Source organism: Lethenteron reissneri, chromosome 23 (genome assembly GCF_015708825.2).
Source record: "Lethenteron reissneri isolate LAM-NWPU_2019-01 chromosome 23, ASM1570882v1, whole genome shotgun sequence".
NCBI classification, from domain to species: Eukaryota; Metazoa; Chordata; class Hyperoartia; order Petromyzontiformes; family Petromyzontidae; genus Lethenteron; species Lethenteron reissneri.
Genome location: NC_083801.1, coordinates 18,156,421 through 18,175,463, shown reverse-complemented (window position 1 = coordinate 18,175,463; position 19,043 = coordinate 18,156,421). Strand labels below are relative to the sequence as shown.

Here is a 19,043-nt window from a genome sequence, read left to right as displayed (position 1 = left end):
CATCCAGCACACGTGCGCGCCGAAGACGACGATGATGATGATGACGATGGGGCCACATCCAGCGCACGTGCGCGCCGAAGACGATGATGATGACGATGGGGCCACATCCAGCGCACGTGCGCGACGAAGACGACGATGATGATGATGACGATGGGGCCACATCCAGCGCACGTGCGCGACGAAGACGACGATGATGATGACGATGGGGCCACATCCAGCGCACGTGCGCGCCTGAAGGGCAACGGCGTGGCCACCGGGACCCTGGCCCGTGTGGGCCCGTCCACTCGGCCAAGTGGGGTCCGCAACGCGACCAGCCACGGGTTTACGCCGTTTTTACGCTCAAACAAAAGTGTTTGTGAAGACAAATCGAGCAATTCAACGGTGGTGGTTGCGTGGGGGAGGAGATCGAAGCGGTAAGTTTAACTTTGAGTGGCGTTAGTTGACTCAGAGTTCGTGGACGCCCCACCCCCCTCCCCCCTGCGCGCAGCGGATGGTACATTCGTCCGACTCTATTTTAAGAGGTCCCACCGCCCCCCTCCATCTACTCACAGTTCACGCCACTTGGCTTGGAGGTGGCTGCTGCGACGACGAGCACCCAGTGTCAAACGCCACGGTAATTAAGGGCTTCTTCGTAAGTGCCGAGGAATAAAACCCCTTAAATCTCAACGTCTGGGACGACGACACACCACTCACTCAATCTCTCTCCCCTTTGACTGCCTCAACACCCACGGAATTATTCGAAAAGGTGAGAAACCCACAACCACACACCACTCAATCTCTCTCTCATTTTCCTGTCTCAACACCCACGGCATTATTCAAAAAGGTGAGAAACCCACGACACACACCACTCAATCTCTCTCCCCTTTGGCTGCTTGAACACCCACGGAATTATTCGAAAAGGTGAGAAACCCACAACCACACACCACTCACTCAATCTCTCTCATTTTCCTGTCTCAACACCCACGGAATTATTCAAAAAGGTGAGAAACCCACGACACACACCACTCAATCTCTCTCCTCTTTGGCTGTCTCAACACCCACGGAATTATTCGAAAAGGTGAGAGACCCACGACGAAACACACCATTCAATCTCTCTCATTTTCCTGTCTCAACACCCACGGAATTATTCGAAAAGGTGAGAGACCCACGACCACACACCACGGCAGACATGCTCGAGAGGGTTGAGATACCCTTCCCTGCCCTCTCGTCAGACCAAGGGATGGGAATGACACTTTTATTACCTCTAAATCTCTACACTACAACAAACACTCCAAATAGGTGGCTACTATTCCTGTTTACACCACAAGCAGCTCTCGGTTTCAGTGCGACACGACGGCGGTGTTTGGAGATGTTGTGTGGCCAGCGATGTGTGGTCTTTTTGTAATATTATTGTGTGGTGGGAGTATTATTTGGTAGTGTTGTGTGTGGTGGTAACGTGGTATGTAGTGTGTGGTAAGTTGTATGTTTGATTGCAGAATGGCAGTGCGAAGGGATTGGTATTAGTGTGGTTGTGTGTTATGGGTAGTACGTGATGAGTACGGTTGGTTACATACGGTGCGAAAGAAGTTCAACATTCGTAGTATGCAGGGTGTACTTTGGTAGTGGGTGTCGTGTGTGAATGTACCAGTATTGGTTCAGTGTGGTGGTACGTGTCATACTGTGTGAGTAGCAGTATGTAGAGTGTACTACTGTGGTGGTACGTGTAGTACTGTGTGAGTAGCAGTGTGTTACTACTGTGGTGGTACGTGTAGTACTGTGTGAGTAGCAGTGTGTTACTACTGTGGTGGTACGTGTAGTACTGTGTGAGTAGCAGTGTGTTACTATGTGGTGGTACGTGTAGTACTGTGTGAGTAGCAGTGTGTTACTATGTGGTGGTACTTGTAAGTACTGTGTGAGTAGCAGTGTGTTACTACTACTGCTACTACTGCTGTGGTGTTGGTGGGGTAGTTGGTGGATGGTGTTGGTGGGTGGGTGTTGGTGGGTGGGTGTTGGTGGGGTAATTGGTGGGTGGGTGGGTGTTGGTGGGGTAGTTGGTGGTGGGTGGTTGTTGGTGGGGTAGTTGGTGGTGGGTGGGTGTTGGTGGGGTAGTTGGTGGTGGGTGGGTGTTGGTGGGGTAGTTGTTGGTGGGGTAGTTGGTGGTGGGTGGGTGTTGGTGGGGTAGTTGTTGGTGGGGTAGTTAGTGGTGGGTGGGTGTTGGAGCTGTCGTTGTGGTGGGTGGGTGTTGGTGGTGTAAGTGTGTTACTACTGCTGTGGTGTTGGTGGGTGGGTGTTGGTGGGGTAGTTGGTGGGTGGGTGTTGGTGGGGTAGTTGGTGGTGGGTGGGTGTTGGTGGTGTAAGTGTGTTACTACTGCTGTGGTGTTGGTGGGGTAGTTGGTGGCTGGGTGTTGGTGGGGTAGTTAGTGGTGGGTGGGTGTTGGTGGGGTAGTTGGTGGGTGGGTGTTGGTGGGGTAGTTGGTGGTGGGTGGGTGTTGGTGGGGTAGTTGTTGGTGGGGTAGTTGGTGGTGGGTGGGTGTTGGTGGGGTAGTTGGTGGTGGGTGGGTGTTGGTGGGGTAGTTGGTGGTGGGTGGGTGTTGGTGGGGTAGTTGTTGGTGGGGTAGTTGGTGGTGGGTGGGTGTTGGTGCTGTAGTTGGTGGTGGGTGGGTGTTGGTGGGGTAGTTGGTGGTGGGTGGGTGTTGGTGGGGTAGTTGGTGGTGGGTGGGTGTTGGTGGGGTAGTTGGTGGTGGGTGGGTGTTGGTGGGGTAGTTGGTGGTGGGTGGGTGTTGGTGGGGTAGTTGGTGGTGGGTGGGTGTTGGTGGGGTAGTTGGTGGTGGGTGGGTGTTGGTGGGGTAGGTGGTGGGTGGGTGTTGGTGGGGTAGTTGGTGGTGGGTGGGTGTTGGTGGGGTAGTTGGTGGTGGGTGGGTGTTGGTGGGGTAGTTGGTGGTGGGTGGGTGTTGGTGGGGTAGTTGGTGGGTGTTGGTGGGGTAGTTGGTGGTGGGTGGTGTTGGTGGGGTAGTTGGTGGTGGGGTAGTTGGTGGTGGGTGGGTGTTGGTGGGGTAGTTGGTGGTGGGTGGGTGTTGGTGGGGTAGTTGGTGGTGGGTGGGTGTTGGTGGGGTAGTTGGTGGTGGGTGGGTGTTGGTGGGGTAGTTGTTGGGTGGGTGTTGGTGGGGTAGTTGTTGGTGGGGTAGTTGGTGGTGGGTGGGTGTTGGTGGGGTAGTTGTTGGTGGGGTAGTTAGTGGTGGGTGGGTGTTTGTGGGGTAGTTGTTGGTGGTGTGGGTGTTGGTGGGGTAGTTGGTGGTGGTGTGGGTGTTGGTGGGGTAGTTGGTGGTGGTGTGGGTGTTGGTGGGGTAGTTGTTGGTGGGGTAGTTGTTGGTGGGTGGGTGTTGGTGGGGTAGTTGTTGGTGGGTGGGTGTTGGTGGGGTAGTTGGTGGTGGGTGGGGAGTGGTGGGGTGGTCGGCGGTGGGTGGGTGTTGGTGGGGTAGTTGGTGGTGGGTGGGTGTTGGTGGGGTAGTGGGTGGGGTAGTTGGTGGTGGGTGGGTGTTGGTGGGGTAGTTGGTGGTGGGTGGGTGTTGGTGGGGTAGTTGGTGGTGGGTGGGTGTTGGTGGGGTAGTTGGTGGTGGGTGGGTGTTGGTGGGGTAGTTGGTGGTGGGTGGGTGTTGGTGGGGTAGTTGGTGGTGGGTGGGTGTTGGTGGGGTAGTTGGTGGTGGGTGGGTGTTGGTGGGGTAGTTGGTGGTGGGTGGGTGTTGGTGGGGTAGTTGGTGGTGGGTGGGTGTTGGTGGGGTAGTTGGTGGTGGGTGGATGTTGGTGGTGGGTGGGTGTTGGTGGGGTAGTTGGTGGTGGGTGGGTGTTGGTGGTGGGTGGGTGTTGGTGGGGTAGTTGGTGGTGGGTGGGTGTTGGTGGGGTAGTTGGTGGTGGGTGGGTGTTGGTGGTGGGTGGGTGTTGGTGGGGTAGTTGGTGGTGGGTGGGTGTTGGTGGGGTAGTTGGTGGTGGGTGGGTGTTGGTGGTGGGTGGGTGTTGGTGGGTGGGTGTTGTTGGTGGGGTAGTTGGTGGTGGGTGGGTGTTGGTGGTGGGGTGTTGGTGGTGGGTGGGTGTTGGTGGTGGGGTAGTTGGTGGTGGGTGGGTGTTGGTGGTGGGGTAGTTGGTGGTGGGTGGGTAGTTGGTGGTGGGTGGGTGTTGGTGGGGTAGTTGGTGGTGGGTGGGTGTTGGTGGTGGGGTAGTTGGTGGTGGGTGGGTGTTGGTGGGGTGTTGGTGGTGGGTGGGTGTTGGTGGGTGGGTAGTTGGTGGTGGGTGGGTGTTGGTGGGGTAGTTGGTGGTGGGTGGGTGTTGGTGGTGGGGTAGTTGGTGGTGGGTGGGTGTTGGTGGTGGGGTAGTTGGTGGTGGGTGGGTGTTGGTGGGGTAGTTGGTGGTGGGTGGGTAGTTGGTGGTGGGTGGGTGTTGGTGGGGTAGTTGGTGGTGGGTGGGTGTTGGTGGTGGGGTAGTTGGTGTGGGTGGGTGTTGGTGGTGGGGTAGTTGGTGGTGGGTGGGGTGTTGGTGCTGTAGTTAGTGGTGGTGTTGGTGGTGGTGGGTGGGTGTTGGTGGTGGTGGGTGGGTGTTGGTGCTGTAGTTAGTGGTGGTGTTGGTGGTGGTGGGTGGGTGGTGTTGGTGGTGGTGGGTGGGTGTTGGTGGTGGTGGGTGGTTGTTGGTGGTGGTGGGTGGGTGTTGGTGGTGGTGGGTGGGTGTTGGTGGTGGTGGGTGGGTGTTGGTGGTGTTGGTGGTGGTGGGTGGGTGTTGGTGGTGTTGGTGGTGGTGGGTGGGTGTTGGTGGTGGTGGGTGGATGTTGGTGGTATATATTTATAGACGAACACGCGGCAGGTGCCGCCTTCTCGCACCAGCGAAACGCGGCGCGTCACCCGGGGCCCGCTTCTCTCCGGGCACCGCTTTTAGCGGTTAACGTTGTGAACTAAAACACTTCATTTATTGTTTATATTCTTCTTTAACAAGAGTTAACACGAGCACGAGTTAAAGAATATAGAACAACAACACGCACTGGCCTTAGCATAAGTTCGATTTAATTTTACGTCGAGATATTCCGCCGAAGTTGGGAAGTTATTCGTTTTTGTCTCGTAAGTACAAATTATTCGCGATTAATTTGTAATGTATAATAATAACTTTGTACCGTGTTATATTTCTCTGTTACGTTTGTGACGGCGATCGGATTTTAAAACGACGATGTTTGTGTTTGTACAGCGATGGCCGTTGAGACTTTGGCCAAATTTAAATGAGATTTAAATTTTTTATCCGCCGTTTTATCACCGATTGATCGCATTAATTTAACACGACGAGGGTTTAACGAGAGCTATAAACTACATTTAGTGATTATATATTATCGGAATTCGCTGTTATTGATGCAAATTTACAAAGCGACGAGTTGCCTATACGTCTTGATGGAACTGCATTGGTCATCGTGAGCGGGTTTAAAAAAAAAGTGATCATTCGTGGATATTGTCAAGGTTAAAGAGTATATATTTAATGTTTATCTGAGCTGCAATAGATATCCGATTAGAGATTGTGATGTTATAGAGTTTGTAGTTACTGAGACGTCATTAAGCGCTTTGGGCCTTGGGGGATGGCGGTTGAGGTGATTTTTATTTCGCATTAAGCGATTACATTTTAACGTTTTATAACTACAAATTGTGCCCTTTTGCGTAACGTGTGGTTCTATTTAGTATTGTGTGTGTAGCTGAGCTCGCAACGAGTTAACTACGATGATTTTAGTTGTTTTTCAAGGCCCTCACACGACGCTTAAGTCGCCGCTTTTGTAATAAAATATATAATGACGCATTTAAAATGCGTATGTTCGATAAGCTTTTAAAAGTAATAACGATATATATTTATAAACAAGAGGTTTAACTAGTTCTCAACGCGCTATTGTGCAGTTTCTTTCCCAAATATAAACGGTATCTTACAGAAGTGGCGGGAAAATACGACCTTTTTTATATGCAATTATTTTTTAATATGCAATTATCAAAGTTAAAAAAATAACAATAGGCGTTTAGCCTCTGACAAATAAAGCTGGGAGTTGTGTTAAAATGATGGTAAACGTGCGAAAATTTTGATTTAAATAATGTTATTTTTAAAATGATACTTTATACCTGTGGTAAACGTGCAAAAAAATTGTAATTAAAATAATGTTATTTTTAAAATGATACTTTATACCTGTGGTAAACGTGCAAAAATTTTTGATTTAAAATAATGTTATTTTTAAAATAATACTTTATACCTGTGGTAAACGTGCAAACAAATTTTGATTACAAAAAAATGTAATTAAAAAATATATACTTATAGAAGCGATTGATTTAATTGATTTATTTTAATTTTTTATTATTTATTATTTTTATTGTATTACTTTTTACCTACGTGACTTTACCGAACAAACATAAGAGTTTATAGAAGCGGGTTCGTCAAATTGTCGCGAAAACAAAAACGGGGTGGGGATAAAGACGACGCCGCCGCCGCCATGGGGTTCGACGGTGTACGGACCAGGCCTCGGGCAGGAAAAAGGACGACGACGATAATGACGGAATGAATAGCAATCGAGATGAGAAGGATGTGCCCCAAGACGATGGGATATGAGTGTTGTCTGACGGACGTGAGCGAGATGATGATATTGATGAGTGGGGGCAGTGGAGGGATGTTCTTCATCTAGCAGTAGACGGACCATGGCTGATGGTTACTCTTTGTACAGTACCATGGAGTGGTTTGTTTTTTAACCAAAGCTTTTTGGACTGAAGTTTAAATCTCTCCCCAAACCCATCCTAAAGTTTTGTGTTGCAGAGAAAACGGAACTACTTGGATTTCAATATTTGATCTTTATCAATGTTTAACTTCTGGACTAACTCAAGTTTTGAATCGAAGTACGTACTCTTTTTATTCAATGCTCTAATTTTTAATACCGACGTGAAATAACGTCGACATGCCGTGTGTGACGATGCTTAAAGTGGAGTCTACGAGAGGAAATATGATTGTATATTTAAATTAATAGCCAGTAGTCTAGACGGCTTAAGTACGTGTTGTCCTATTCCATCTAAAGTGGCGTCAACAGCGTCTTTGTGATTTGCCTTTTCAGATATTTTTCTTTTTTTTAACTGGGAAATTTTGATTACAAATACTCGCTTCTCAATTAACTCGTTCAGTCAACATATGGTTAACGTGGCTGTTACTTTGTAATCTATTTTGAAAAACTATAATTTTGATTCAACGTTAATTGTGTTCCTTATACTTAATGGAAACCCCAGTGGATGACAATTGGAGCCTTGCCAGATTACTTTGGGCAGTATTCAGAGTCACTCGCGTGAGTTAAAAGTTAAAGTTGCCATTGTATTGGCATGTGTTGGCAAAATACGTTTGTCAGGCGTTCATCTGGAGGCTGTAGAATGTCAAGTTAAAATCGAAAAATGTGCAAGAAATGCTGGTACAGTAATACCACGAACTAGGGCTCTCCTCCCCTCTTACGTCGTTTCGCAAATACGTCGTGACTTTGGTTTAACACGTAGTAGGCATTTGCGATCAATATCCATAATACAGGTAAATTTTTTACGGTTTTACTTCACTTGACTCCTGCGTCGTGGTCAAATCTTGTAATCTACATTTCGTCCACTTTCCGTTGTCGAATCAATCCCTAATTCTGCACACTTACTCAGATCCGGTGACAATGCATGTCTGTATTAAAATCGGCACCAAATAACCAGTCAATTGCCTCCTTTAAAGCAATTTAAAAAAATTCATGGACGGCATATTAATTATATATTTTTGTGTAGGTGAAAAACGCCGCGGTCCCTAAACTATGGAATTGGCTCCCACAAGAAGCAGGCGCAATGTCTCTTTTAATCAAGATGTCGTTCACTTCCCGTTGTCCAATCGAGTTATTTACTTTTTAGTGCACTTTAAAATAAAACTGCTTAAAAAAACTTTTAAAGGAGTTTATTTAGGTTAGATCGCTTAAATATAAATGTGTCGTTAAACCCGCCACCACCCGACACAGCCAATTATCAAGGTTTTCACGTCAAACAGAACATGCCAATTCGTTACCTGTGTAATGACAGTGACACCTACTGGCCTGGAAGGGGAATCACGGGCACGGTCGCTCATTGCACTAGTACAGCACCGGCATGTTGAGAGATGTACCATCTTGAGTACGACGTTTCGCCATCTTCTTGGTTCTTTCGGTAAAGTCACGTAGAAGGGAAATAATAAAATAATAAAAATAAAACATAATAAAATACAATTCTCACGACGTTTCGGCCACAACGCAAGCAGCCGTCCTCAGGTGAAGAACAGGTCTGTCAGAAAGACAGCGCGTGAATGAACACCACTTGGTGATGAACACCACTTGGTGGTGAACACCACTTGGTGGTGTTCATTCATTATTTTATTATTTCCCTTCTATGTGACTTTACCGAAAGAACCAAGAAGATGAATCCCTGCAGTCACGAAAGCTTTAAATCGACGTTTCGCCAGTCATCACTTTTTTCTACCTCGACTCGTCGCCTTGACTCGCACCTACGTCACTGATAGCATCCGCACTTTCCAGTGTCCTTCTCCTCTACCTACCTACTACCCCCCTTTATATTCGTTTTGATTTACGTCGTTTCGATATTCGTCGTGCCATACCTTTCCGGAACGTGCAAACCCGGGTCTGTGGCTGGTGGGGGGGGAGTATTTTACCGTACAAATAACAAGTCTCGTTCACAAAAGGACTGACGGTGAAAGTGATGTAATTGCGCATTAGTACCTGGTGTCTTGTGTGGGGGGAGCGGTAGTGCAGCGGTTAGCGCACTGCGCTGCGAACCGGAGTTCGATTCCCGCTCAGGGCCTCCCTGCTAGCTCGACTCAGCCTCAAATGAGTACCCGGCGTGGTGTATAAACATCGCCACTCGGGGAGACAGGCGCTCGTGTGTGGTTGCTCTGCCCACCCACCAACCTCGTGTGCCGCACAGTGCCGGCCATCATCGGCGCTACTCGACTAACAGCACTTGCCCCCAAACAACAGTCTTGTTACAGGCTACACGGGGGATCTTCGTGTATTCCTTTTTCCCGCGTGTGCCCCCTTTTTTTGACATCGTCTTGTCGTCGCCAGGGTGCTGCTGCTGTCCACACGTGCCACGATGAGCGACCCCATGGGTGGCGGCAGCGACGGTGATGGTAGTGGTGCATCGCCTCCACTTATGCTGGAGGCATCGCCGTCGCTGATTAGCGGCGGCAACCCCACGCAGGCACCACGTTACGGCACCGTCATCCCCAATCGCATCTTCGTTGGGGGCATCGACTTCAAGGTGTGCGGGTATTCGTGGGCACAACACGTTTCACTTGGTGGCGACGAGACGTCGGTTTAATCGGCATTTGAGATTCATAAGGGGTAAGGGGTGACCAATAAGGTTTACATTGGTCTGTACTAAGGTAGGCACTGATAAGGAGGTTGACAGAAGTGATATTGATGTGTCATACGTAGGAGTGCAATGATTAAACATGCAAGACATCCAGTTTGAATGAAGAGCTAATTTAATGGCGGCCTCCAAATCATCACATCATATATCAAGGGTCGTGCTAAGTTGAAATATGAAGGGTTGCAACTTTTGCAAATATTTTTAACATGTGTACTACAACAAAATGTTGTTGCCGGTGTAGGGTAGAACCAGCCATACTAACAATGAATGTCATGGGACATTGCATTTGTGCAGGTGACCTCAAGGTGATGCCTGACATGACTTGGATTTTCACGTTTAGTGTGATTCCAAAATGTTCTTATAAAATGTATTTTTTTAAATGACAGCAGAAACGAGGTATCTTCAAATTGTATAATGCATGCGGGTGACGGCTAACACGTTATTTAAAAAGAGCATGATTGTTGATTGTAAGGTAAACTTTAAAACAGTCGCAAGAACTTTCGATTTAAAGCTTTCGTGACTGCAGGGATTCATCTTCTTGGTTCTTTCGGACTTTACCGAAAGAACCAAGAAGAAGTCGCAAGAACCTTGGGAAAAGTACATACATGCCTTTGCTGGTGATTCAGAGTAAAAGTAATGCCTATATATTCAATTTGCTGTGCACGTTTATTTTCAGGTAAATGAAGCTGAACTTAAGAAGTATTTCACTCAGTTTGGTGCTGTTAAAGATGTCAAGATCATAAATGACAGGGCTGGAGTCTCCAAAGGGTGAGTCCTGATTATATTTTGCAAATTTACACTAAAACTGGTTCAAATGTTCCTTGTTTTCATATTATAATAGTCTGATGATCTGTTAAAGTTGTGTTTTTAAAGATTAACATCACCGTTAAGATTTAACGAACCCGTTAGTCCATAGGTTACAACATTAATATTTAAAATGTTTACATGATTAATATAATATCTTGGGTACCTGTGTGATGCAGAAGTCTATGGTTATTATTTAATACATTTGGTGATAAAATCGGCACATTAACATACACCTAAATTCAACTTTTTCAATTTTGCAGTTATGGATTTGTCACATTTGAGTCACAAGAGGATGCACAGAAGATACAGCAAGAGGTAAAATAGTACAAATAATTTGCTTCAGGCATTCCAGTGTGTTAATTTCACAACGTACTGCTCTTAGTTGTGCTTCATGTGATACCATGCAAGAATGTTTGGACCTGGTTCGAGAACAGGTTTGCCTTGTGTGCAAATCATTGAAGGCAAGGAGAGATATGTCATTTGTAATGTTGGCTCAAGTCGCAAGACCTAAATAGCTGGTCTGCTGTGCAAGTCAGTTTGGCGCAGTCACATTTTACAGAGTACCATTTCAAAATCGTTTTAATATTAAAATGAAATTGCATGGTTTTTACATCTTTCCTGAAAACAAATTTGGAAGTGTAACAATTTTTATTTGACCCTTTTTGTGCTATACTTGGGATTATTCACAGTTGTTGAATTTTTTTTTAATGCATTATATTAATTTTCTTTTACATAATTTTAGGTCATTTGTCTATTCATTGTTGGATAAAGAATTTATCAAAGCTGTTATATCACTAGAAGTTGTACATAATGTTTTAACGCTGTGGTGCAATGATGTACATTACATAGTTTTACATCTTGGCTTCTGTATGCTGCGTATACATTCACCACGATCAAACAACTCAATAATGACTTGTGTGAGATGTAATGTTTATTGTATTACTAGCCTTTTGCCCGTCCAAGGATTGGTGTATTGCAGTAAATCTGAACCTTGTAAGCGAAAAGCAGACCGCGACGTGATATTCATTGCATCCATGCGTGTACAATTTGTAAGGACGCGGTGACACAGACCTATTTCATTTTAAGGTTATAATCCCTTGTTCATCATGACGTCCATTTTACTTTGACGTCTCAATAGCTTTACGGAGATCACGTGACGTGAGGGTTCTGCCTTTGTAGTGAGGGTTGTTAGTTGACGCCGAGGAGGGGGGAGGAGGCGCCTCGCCCCCCCCCCATGTGGAGTGACGTCAACCGCTAATTATTATGAATGGGGGGGGGTGTCCATTTGGAGGACGTCACCTTATAATGATTATTGAGGGGGGCTGTTCGATGTGGAGTGACGTCACCTGCTCATAATTAGTAATGAGGGGGGAGGGTGCTCCATGTGGGGTGACGTCACCTGAGGGGGGGGTCCATATGGAGGACGTAACCTGTTCAATTATTAAATTTTTACTTAAAACTTTCGTGATTGCAGGAATTAATATTCTTTGGTTCTTTCCGTAAAGTCACGTTAGAACCAAAGAATACTGTTCATGATTATTATTGAGGGGGACTGGTCGACGTGGAGTGACGTCACGAGCGTTGCACACAGACATTCTTGGCTCATAGTAGGTAATAATAATCGGGTGTCTATTTGGAGGACGAAACCTGCTCATGATTATTAATGAGGGGGCTGTTCGATGTGGAGTGACGTCACTTGCGCACATGATTATTAGTAAGCGGGGAGGAGTACTCCATATTGAGTGACGTCACCCGCTCATGATTAATGAGGGGTGGGGGCTGTTCATTTGAAGGACATCACCTGCTCATGAATATTAATGAGGGGGGCTGGTCGATTTGGAGTGACGTCACGAGCGTTAAGGACAGACATTTCTTGGCCATTATAGTATGTACTTAAGTCAAATGTAATTGTAATGGATGATTTGTTAATATGGGTTTTGTGGCTTTTATCCAGGCTGACAAAATTATGTATAAGGATAAAAAGCTCAACATTGGCCCAGCCATTCGAAAACAACAAGTCGGCTTCCCACGTAAGTAATGCTCATCGGTGTTCCGAGTAATGTAGGCTATTTCCGCTTGGCAACTAATCTAGTCTAAAGTGTTTACTAAACCAAGCATTTCAACAGTATTCATCTCATTGACTGCAAATAATGTGGTTGGGCACTACTTTCTAACCTTGCAAACAAGTGGTGTTACTTAAGAGTCAAGCATATGTCTATGCATTTGGATATTGGATCAGGCACTTGTTTGTGTGTGGTTGTACGTGTGTATTCCTCTGTTCTCACAGAGTTTCCTCTAACTCCAGCATCAGGGAGTATGGTCCTCACAACTTCAACAGGGCAGCCTTTCCTCTTTCACAATGGCGTGGCTTATTTCCAACAACCTGATGCTATGCCAGTCCAAATGCCTGTGAGTGAATCTTAATTGTATACAAACACAGCAGTTTGCATTATTTCATGTTGTACAATCACAGGTGACTGATGTTTGATAATTTGAAGAGAAGCTGTAATTAATGCTACACTCATGGATGTGTTATTGGGAATGTAAATTGCATAGTAAGCCTTATCTCAAACATGGTTATTGCTTTGTGTGTGAAAAGATTCAACAGCACCAGACATACTATAATCATCAACCTATGCATATACCATCACCCCAAGCATCACCCGTGTACCAACAGCCTGCCTACTCTTATCAGGTATGAACAGTCGTGCAGGACACAGAGACTCGACTCCTAAAAATCATGCGCTGGTTTCAATGATCAAAATAAATATCACATATCTGCATTGTTTATAAAAAAAATGTACATTTAAATATTTCAGATTTTCTTGACCTGTCAACATTTTATACAAAAGATAAATTCCACTTTTTGGAGATATAAATAAATACATATTCTCGAAAAAATAAAATAATATTGCAAGTTCCCCCAAGACTATTCGGTAACCCCTACACACTTTGCCTCCCAAATGTTTGGTGGGAAACACATATACACCATGCAGAGACTATACACACATAATACACTGCATACGATTATAAGTATGTTCCGTTAATTAAGGTTAACTTGATCTAGATCAAAGATAAAAGGTTTACATGGCGACTCATTAACATCAACATACATGGAAATTATGTGCTAACAGAATGACTCGGAGATGAGTAAATAATTTGTATTACAATGAAGATAAACTTAATGGTTTATTTTCATTTGTTTTAAGCATTGCATATGGGACTGCATATACATTACAGCAGAGCATAATTTTTTAACTGTATACTCATGTACTGTAACATTGCACTCCACCATTGTACAGTGCAATGAATACAGCCACATCGTTTATATCGAGTTATAGCTAACCAAGCTCATGATACTTATCAACATTTTCCAGTTTCTTACACTTTACGCTTAAGCTGGCTGCAAGCACACAGTACCTTGCATAACGTTTTTCAACAACTGCTTGAAAACTCGCGTGGTTACACTGATTCCTACCACTGTCGACAGGAGTTTGGCTGAAGTCAAGGTTATTATTGTAACCAGAAGTTGGCTGGCTTGCTGGCCAGTGGTATTTTTAATTTATGGCACTACTGCGCTTGAGACAGCATGCAGCAAGTAAAAATAACTACTGTATTTGTTGCCCTGCTCATCAAGAGTTTAGACGTTTATTTTGTTTAATAATGAAGTATAATCAGATACAGCCCTTTGTCAATCCACTGCGAGATGCACACCTCCCCATGTCATGTTCGGTGTTGGGATTGTTTTGAGCACACTACACTAGTAAATGTGAATTGGTGAAGGGGGTGGTGGGTTAATCAGGTCAGGTTCATATAGGGTGGTATAACATGGCCTAGCGCTAGTGCCTCTTTCGCTAGTTGTAGATGTCCACGGTTCAAATCAAATGGCGACCACCCTGATATATTACTATAGGTGTAACAAACGTAATATGCACCGTGTGCTTCACAGTGGATGTAAAAGGTACCGTGACGTAATTTGCAAGAGTAGTAGGTCATTGTGTGTGCCGGTGTCGGCAGTACAAATTTGCCGAGTTTGAAAATTACTCGCAAACTACCAATTGGGATTATATAGAGCAATCTTCGCCCTCTACTGGCAGACTACTGGCCAAGGTCCTGGTTTATTGAGTTCTTACCTGGGTAAAGAAATGTATCTTGCAACTTGCGATATCACGACTGATTTTAGCTGTGGCCAGAAATGAAACTCGGACCACCGGGTACTTAACGCAGTGCAAGTGAAATATACACTTTTCAACCTTGAACATTTTTTCAATGCCATTTTAAGTATTCTACTAGTGATAGATAGCAATAATCTTTAAAGAGATGTTTTGCAGTTGGTTTATTTGGATGGTTCTCATCTAAATATATCTTCGTCATTTAATACATGGTGGCTGTGTGTTTTGATTTTAAAGCAGGCTCCCCCTTCTCAGTGGTCCACTGGCCAGTGGCTCTGGAGTCCACCTCAAGTGAGTCACAGAACTTACACTTACCTTGACATTACTATAGCATGCTGCAAAAGAAAGATAATTTCCAAGCTCATACTACTACCAAAGGCTTTCACGAACAATTGCGCACAGGTTTAATATGGCTGTTATTTTTAGTTGTGCAGAAGAAAAAATTCTTTTTGTGTTTTAACAATTTAACTTTCCATATTTCTTCTGAATAAAAGCCAGTTTAGAACACCTTTAGTAGTAAATATTGTGGCATATTCACAGACCATTGTTTAGAAAATGTTCTGGAGTCAAGCTTGTAAAAAATAGTTATTTCATGAAATTTTAAATACATCTACTTGAAAGTTGGTTAAATATGATTGTACATGTGTAATAAACAATAAGTGTAGACTCATTTACTCCTGATTGGAGGTGTACTGTTTGCACTAGTGCAATGTGAAATAACATGTATGGCATATTGTCTATTTTACATTTGCAGCGCAGAATTTTTTTTTCAATTATCGAATATTTGCATAACATTGCATTATATTTCAAATCATTACATTGCATCTAAATGTTGCCCATGAAAATAAATATATTCTCTTACAGTTTGTACAATTGTTCATGGGCATGCCATGAGTAAGACTTGTTACTTGCTGTTGCGCAACACGATTGTGTGTCTCTTACAAGGCTCCACAATCGCCAGTGATGTACATGCAGCCCCAAGAGATGATGTACCACCATCAGTCCATGAACATCCCCACTGATGGAGGCAATTCCCCTGCCGGCCCTATAATCACAGATGTTTCAATCTCAGAGGTAAGGCGAAGGCAAATACTGCCCACCCAGCTAGCATCTGATGCATTGCTTTCAGAGCAACAGTCACAAGTACAGTTCATCATATTAAAAGTGATAAATGTATTTGGGCTTCAGTATCTGCTCCCACCCAATCCTGTAATTAAGCATTAGAAAATGCACTTGTGTCTTCTATTTTAAAGGTTGGGGGTGCATTTTCTAAATAAACCGGTGTATGACATTTGTTTAAATGTGTTGACATTAGTCACAAGTTTTTAATGCTGTTGAATTTTTTCCTTTTAGAAAGTGTAGATTGTAAAATGTGGTAATTATTATCGTAGGCTTGAAATGGTCCAATTTTTTAACAGATGTATATTGATTCATAGTTTGAAAGTATGGCACTGATGTTTGTGGATGAGTAAGGTTCTCATTTGCCATTTACACCGGTATGCACAGCGTTACACAGATCATACGATGCAGGCTGCTTACCACCAGACACACTTGCACCCGCCCAACAACATGCAAGTGGCCATGGTGTCCCAAGACCACGTGAAGGTTCGTTTTTTTTGTTTTTAATCAGTTTTTAACTTGTCTGCTACATACTACAAATTATTATTGTCAATGATACACAATAAACACATTTAGTTTCTTAACCTACACATTGTTCCTTTTTGTTACACAGCAGGATACCAAGATGTTTCACATGAGACGGGTCTACGGGACATCTCAGCAGGGTGGTGTCAAATCTCGAATGTGGCGCAACGCCACCGGCTTCCGCCACCGACGAGATTTACAAATGGAACGAGCAATCCTCACCCCCCCGCCGACGCCAACGGAAGGTGGCCAGTGAGCACACGCACTGTGCTGCACGCTGTGGCCACGCTTGACCGACTCGAGACACGCAGCGCAATGACAAATATTTGATTTTGTGTGAGCCTTTGCGGTAGGATGTTTTGCCTGCGTGTGCCATTGCAGCTACAAGGTCATTGCCAATTTTACTTGGGCGAATTGTTTACATGGAGGAGGTCAATGTGGTTTTGCTGCATACTTTTATGTGAAACGTATAGGATTATAATTTGCTGTAGTGTTCCAGGGAAGCCTCATAGTGTAAAATCCTTTTATATTTCATTATATTGAAGCAAACCCACATTCACCTAATTATTGTTAAGTTTGTTCAAAGTGTAGAAACCTTACATTCAGATTTAAGAGAAAACATTATTTATCACTGAACAAGAATTTTAAGTCTTTAGGCACAACTTTCAGGTGTTAGGACTTCGTGAAAGATGAAGCCGAAATTGTGTTCATCATTTGACACAAGTTATTGCCTCAATGTGCACTTTTATAAATAGTGCCTTCACTGAAGAATGTTTGCTTTTATGTCTAGAGTGCCTTCAAACATAAGTCTTGATTACATTTCAGTATATTTTATACATGCATTGTGTGCAATGCTGTACACAAGTCTTAAAGTGTGATATAGTTAGTTTATGCAGCTACAGTACATGGAAGTCGCATTGTCCTATCTTTAAACAAAACTTCACATTGGTAAGGTTGTAAAGTTTACTACACTTGCATAAAGTATGTTTACTTGAAGTATGTAAGGGTATTTCATAGACTTTCATGGTGAGATTTTAGTTTTGATTTGGTCGAGTGCTTCATTTTTAACATAACCCCATTTTTACAACGTGCAACCACTGCTGTAATGGTTAGCGTTCATTATAAACCAATAATGCTACATTCCAAAATGTTTTTAATGGCAGAGAAATACGAGGGGATAGACACTTAATAAAAAACACAAAGTCCCTTGGTAATTTTGCTCTAAAACAAGCTAATCTATGGGCAAAATGTAAAAATGTATCACACTAATAGTTTATCATGCATATTATTTCAGAATTCTATATCCACATTCAAGAAATTAACATGTAAATTTTTTGATATAAAAAAATACATCTTTACAAACTTAATACTGATTGACAATCTACAGTTAGGCTTTTTTCAGGTGTTAATGTCTTCAGCGTTTTAACAAAGCTCTGTCATTGTCAACTACATTTTTGCATAATTAACCAAAGCTAGGTTTTATACGAATGAAAATAAGTGGCCAAATCTTTTTGGGTCTTTGCTCCAACTCAGCACGTTAATATAAGTGCTGGCCTTTAATAACATGTGGCCCAAAAATAACTCTCAACCTGCAATGTTGTTTCCTACTGAGAGTAAGCAGCACTCACTTCACTGAAAATCCTGACCAAATCAAAGCAATCTTGCCTCTATACCCCATCTCTCGAGATGTTTATCAATAGTGTATGCGGTGTTTATTTTCCTGAAAGATTTGATATGTGATATATAGCAATATAAGTATGATGGAACTCTGATGTTTACAAGATGTTTTCCTAAGCTCAGAGCTTAATGTAAAATGCAACAATGTGAAAAAAAATATTAAAACTAAAAGTTTAAAAAAATGTTTGCGTTGCTGGAGACTAGGTAAAAATTTTTTACATTTCATTGTAGCCTAGTAGAAACCACTTGGATTAGTTAAGGCACTTGTTTTGCAAATGTAAGTCACTGTTTCCCAGCTTACAAATAAAAGTTACATGTTTTGAAGGTGCTTTTGCATTGTTTACATCTTAATTGTTTACATCAGAAGGTGCTGTAAGGTACATGAGCGGATGCACCATGCTTGGCCATATATTTGCAGATTCCAGCCATGTATTTTACAGCAATTATGTAATACAAGGTATACATGTTATTGAACTGCTCATACCAGCAGTCACTACCAATTGACAATTCAACATTCCTTGGACGGTCACCAAAGTTATTTTATCAAACCTGGAGTCAAGCGATGTGTAACAGTGCCACCCTGCTGAATAATTTCCATTAAGGTAACACTGGATCGTTTTTTTTACACTATCCAATTATATTTTTCCAGTTGTCAATCGGTCTCGTCCACAAGGTGTCGCTATTTCCCCTGTAAAAAAAATACCATCCGGAAATGTATTGCTTCTCCAACAGATACAATTTCTAACACCATTGTGCACGAGATCTTTAGTGGCAGGGAGGTTGTGCAATGCCTAATGCTGCTCATTTAGGCAGTCATAGAATAACATGTTCTACTTGGTTGCAATGAGGTATCCAGTCCAGTCTCAGGTTACTGGTAAATTATCAATTTAATGTAGAACCCCACCTTAAAATGTGCATTCCCATGACAAACCAGCATCTTCCTCAGTATATGTGCATACATAAACTGAAATGTACGTGCACATGTACAGCCGTTTTGTCAAGCCTGCTGGACAAGGGCCTCCCCATGGTGTGCCAGCCACGTAATTCACGCTTTGTCAGTGCCGCTTGGTGAAGACAGGCAGAAAGTACGACAATGTATTTTGCTGCACTGCTGTTTGCTGCCAAGCATGTAGCTGATATAGACTTATATCCTGTTTGTGCATGGTGATGACCGTTTCAAAATGAATGCATTTGGGCACATTCTGGATCATTTGGTGAAAGGCAAGGGTATATGGTGTCGTCTATATGGTGTCAACATAGAAAACAGCATGATGCCACAATGTGGTGGAATTTACTAAATGTACATGTATGGTGAACTTCTTTCGCACTGTACGTAGCCAACCGT

At 43.7% G+C, this 19,043-nt stretch overlaps 1 protein-coding gene across 8 annotated transcripts; it reads left to right on the top strand.

The window, feature by feature from the left end:
- Positions 1-276: 276 nt before the first annotated feature.
- Positions 277-18,026, top strand: BOLL (boule homolog, RNA binding protein). Of its 8 annotated transcripts, none has more exons than XM_061557591.1 (12): positions 4,736-5,078; positions 6,777-6,869; positions 9,092-9,287; positions 10,075-10,166; positions 10,466-10,520; positions 12,160-12,235; positions 12,493-12,614; positions 12,805-12,900; positions 14,615-14,668; positions 15,323-15,451; positions 15,884-15,982; positions 16,113-18,026. In XM_061557591.1, the coding sequence occupies exons 2-12, from the start codon at positions 6,832-6,834 to the stop codon at positions 16,275-16,277; spliced, it is 1,122 nt and encodes a 373-aa protein (XP_061413575.1). In that variant the 5' UTR covers positions 4,736-5,078; positions 6,777-6,831; the 3' UTR covers positions 16,278-18,026. The 8 variants fall into 8 exon arrangements, with proteins under 8 accessions (XP_061413578.1, XP_061413579.1, XP_061413581.1 ...); XM_061557592.1 differs by having other exon boundaries at positions 4,740-5,078; positions 12,511-12,614; positions 16,110-18,026; XM_061557590.1 differs by having other exon boundaries at positions 4,742-5,078; positions 6,790-6,869; positions 16,110-18,026.
- Positions 18,027-19,043: the final 1,017 nt, after the last annotated feature.

What these genes read in the sequence shown, in the direction of transcription:
- BOLL (XM_061557590.1), top strand. Translation starts at nt 6,832, where the DNA reads ATGTTTAACTTCTGGACTAACTCAAGTTTTGAATCGAA. An exon ending in AACTCAAGTTTTGAATCGAA is followed by an intron (nt 6,870 to 9,091) that starts GTACGTACTCTT and finishes TGTCGTCGCCAG; the next exon opens with GGTGCTGCTGCTGTCCACAC. An exon ending in GGCTCTGGAGTCCACCTCAA is followed by an intron (nt 14,669 to 15,322) that starts GTGAGTCACAGA and finishes GTCTCTTACAAG; the next exon opens with GCTCCACAATCGCCAGTGAT.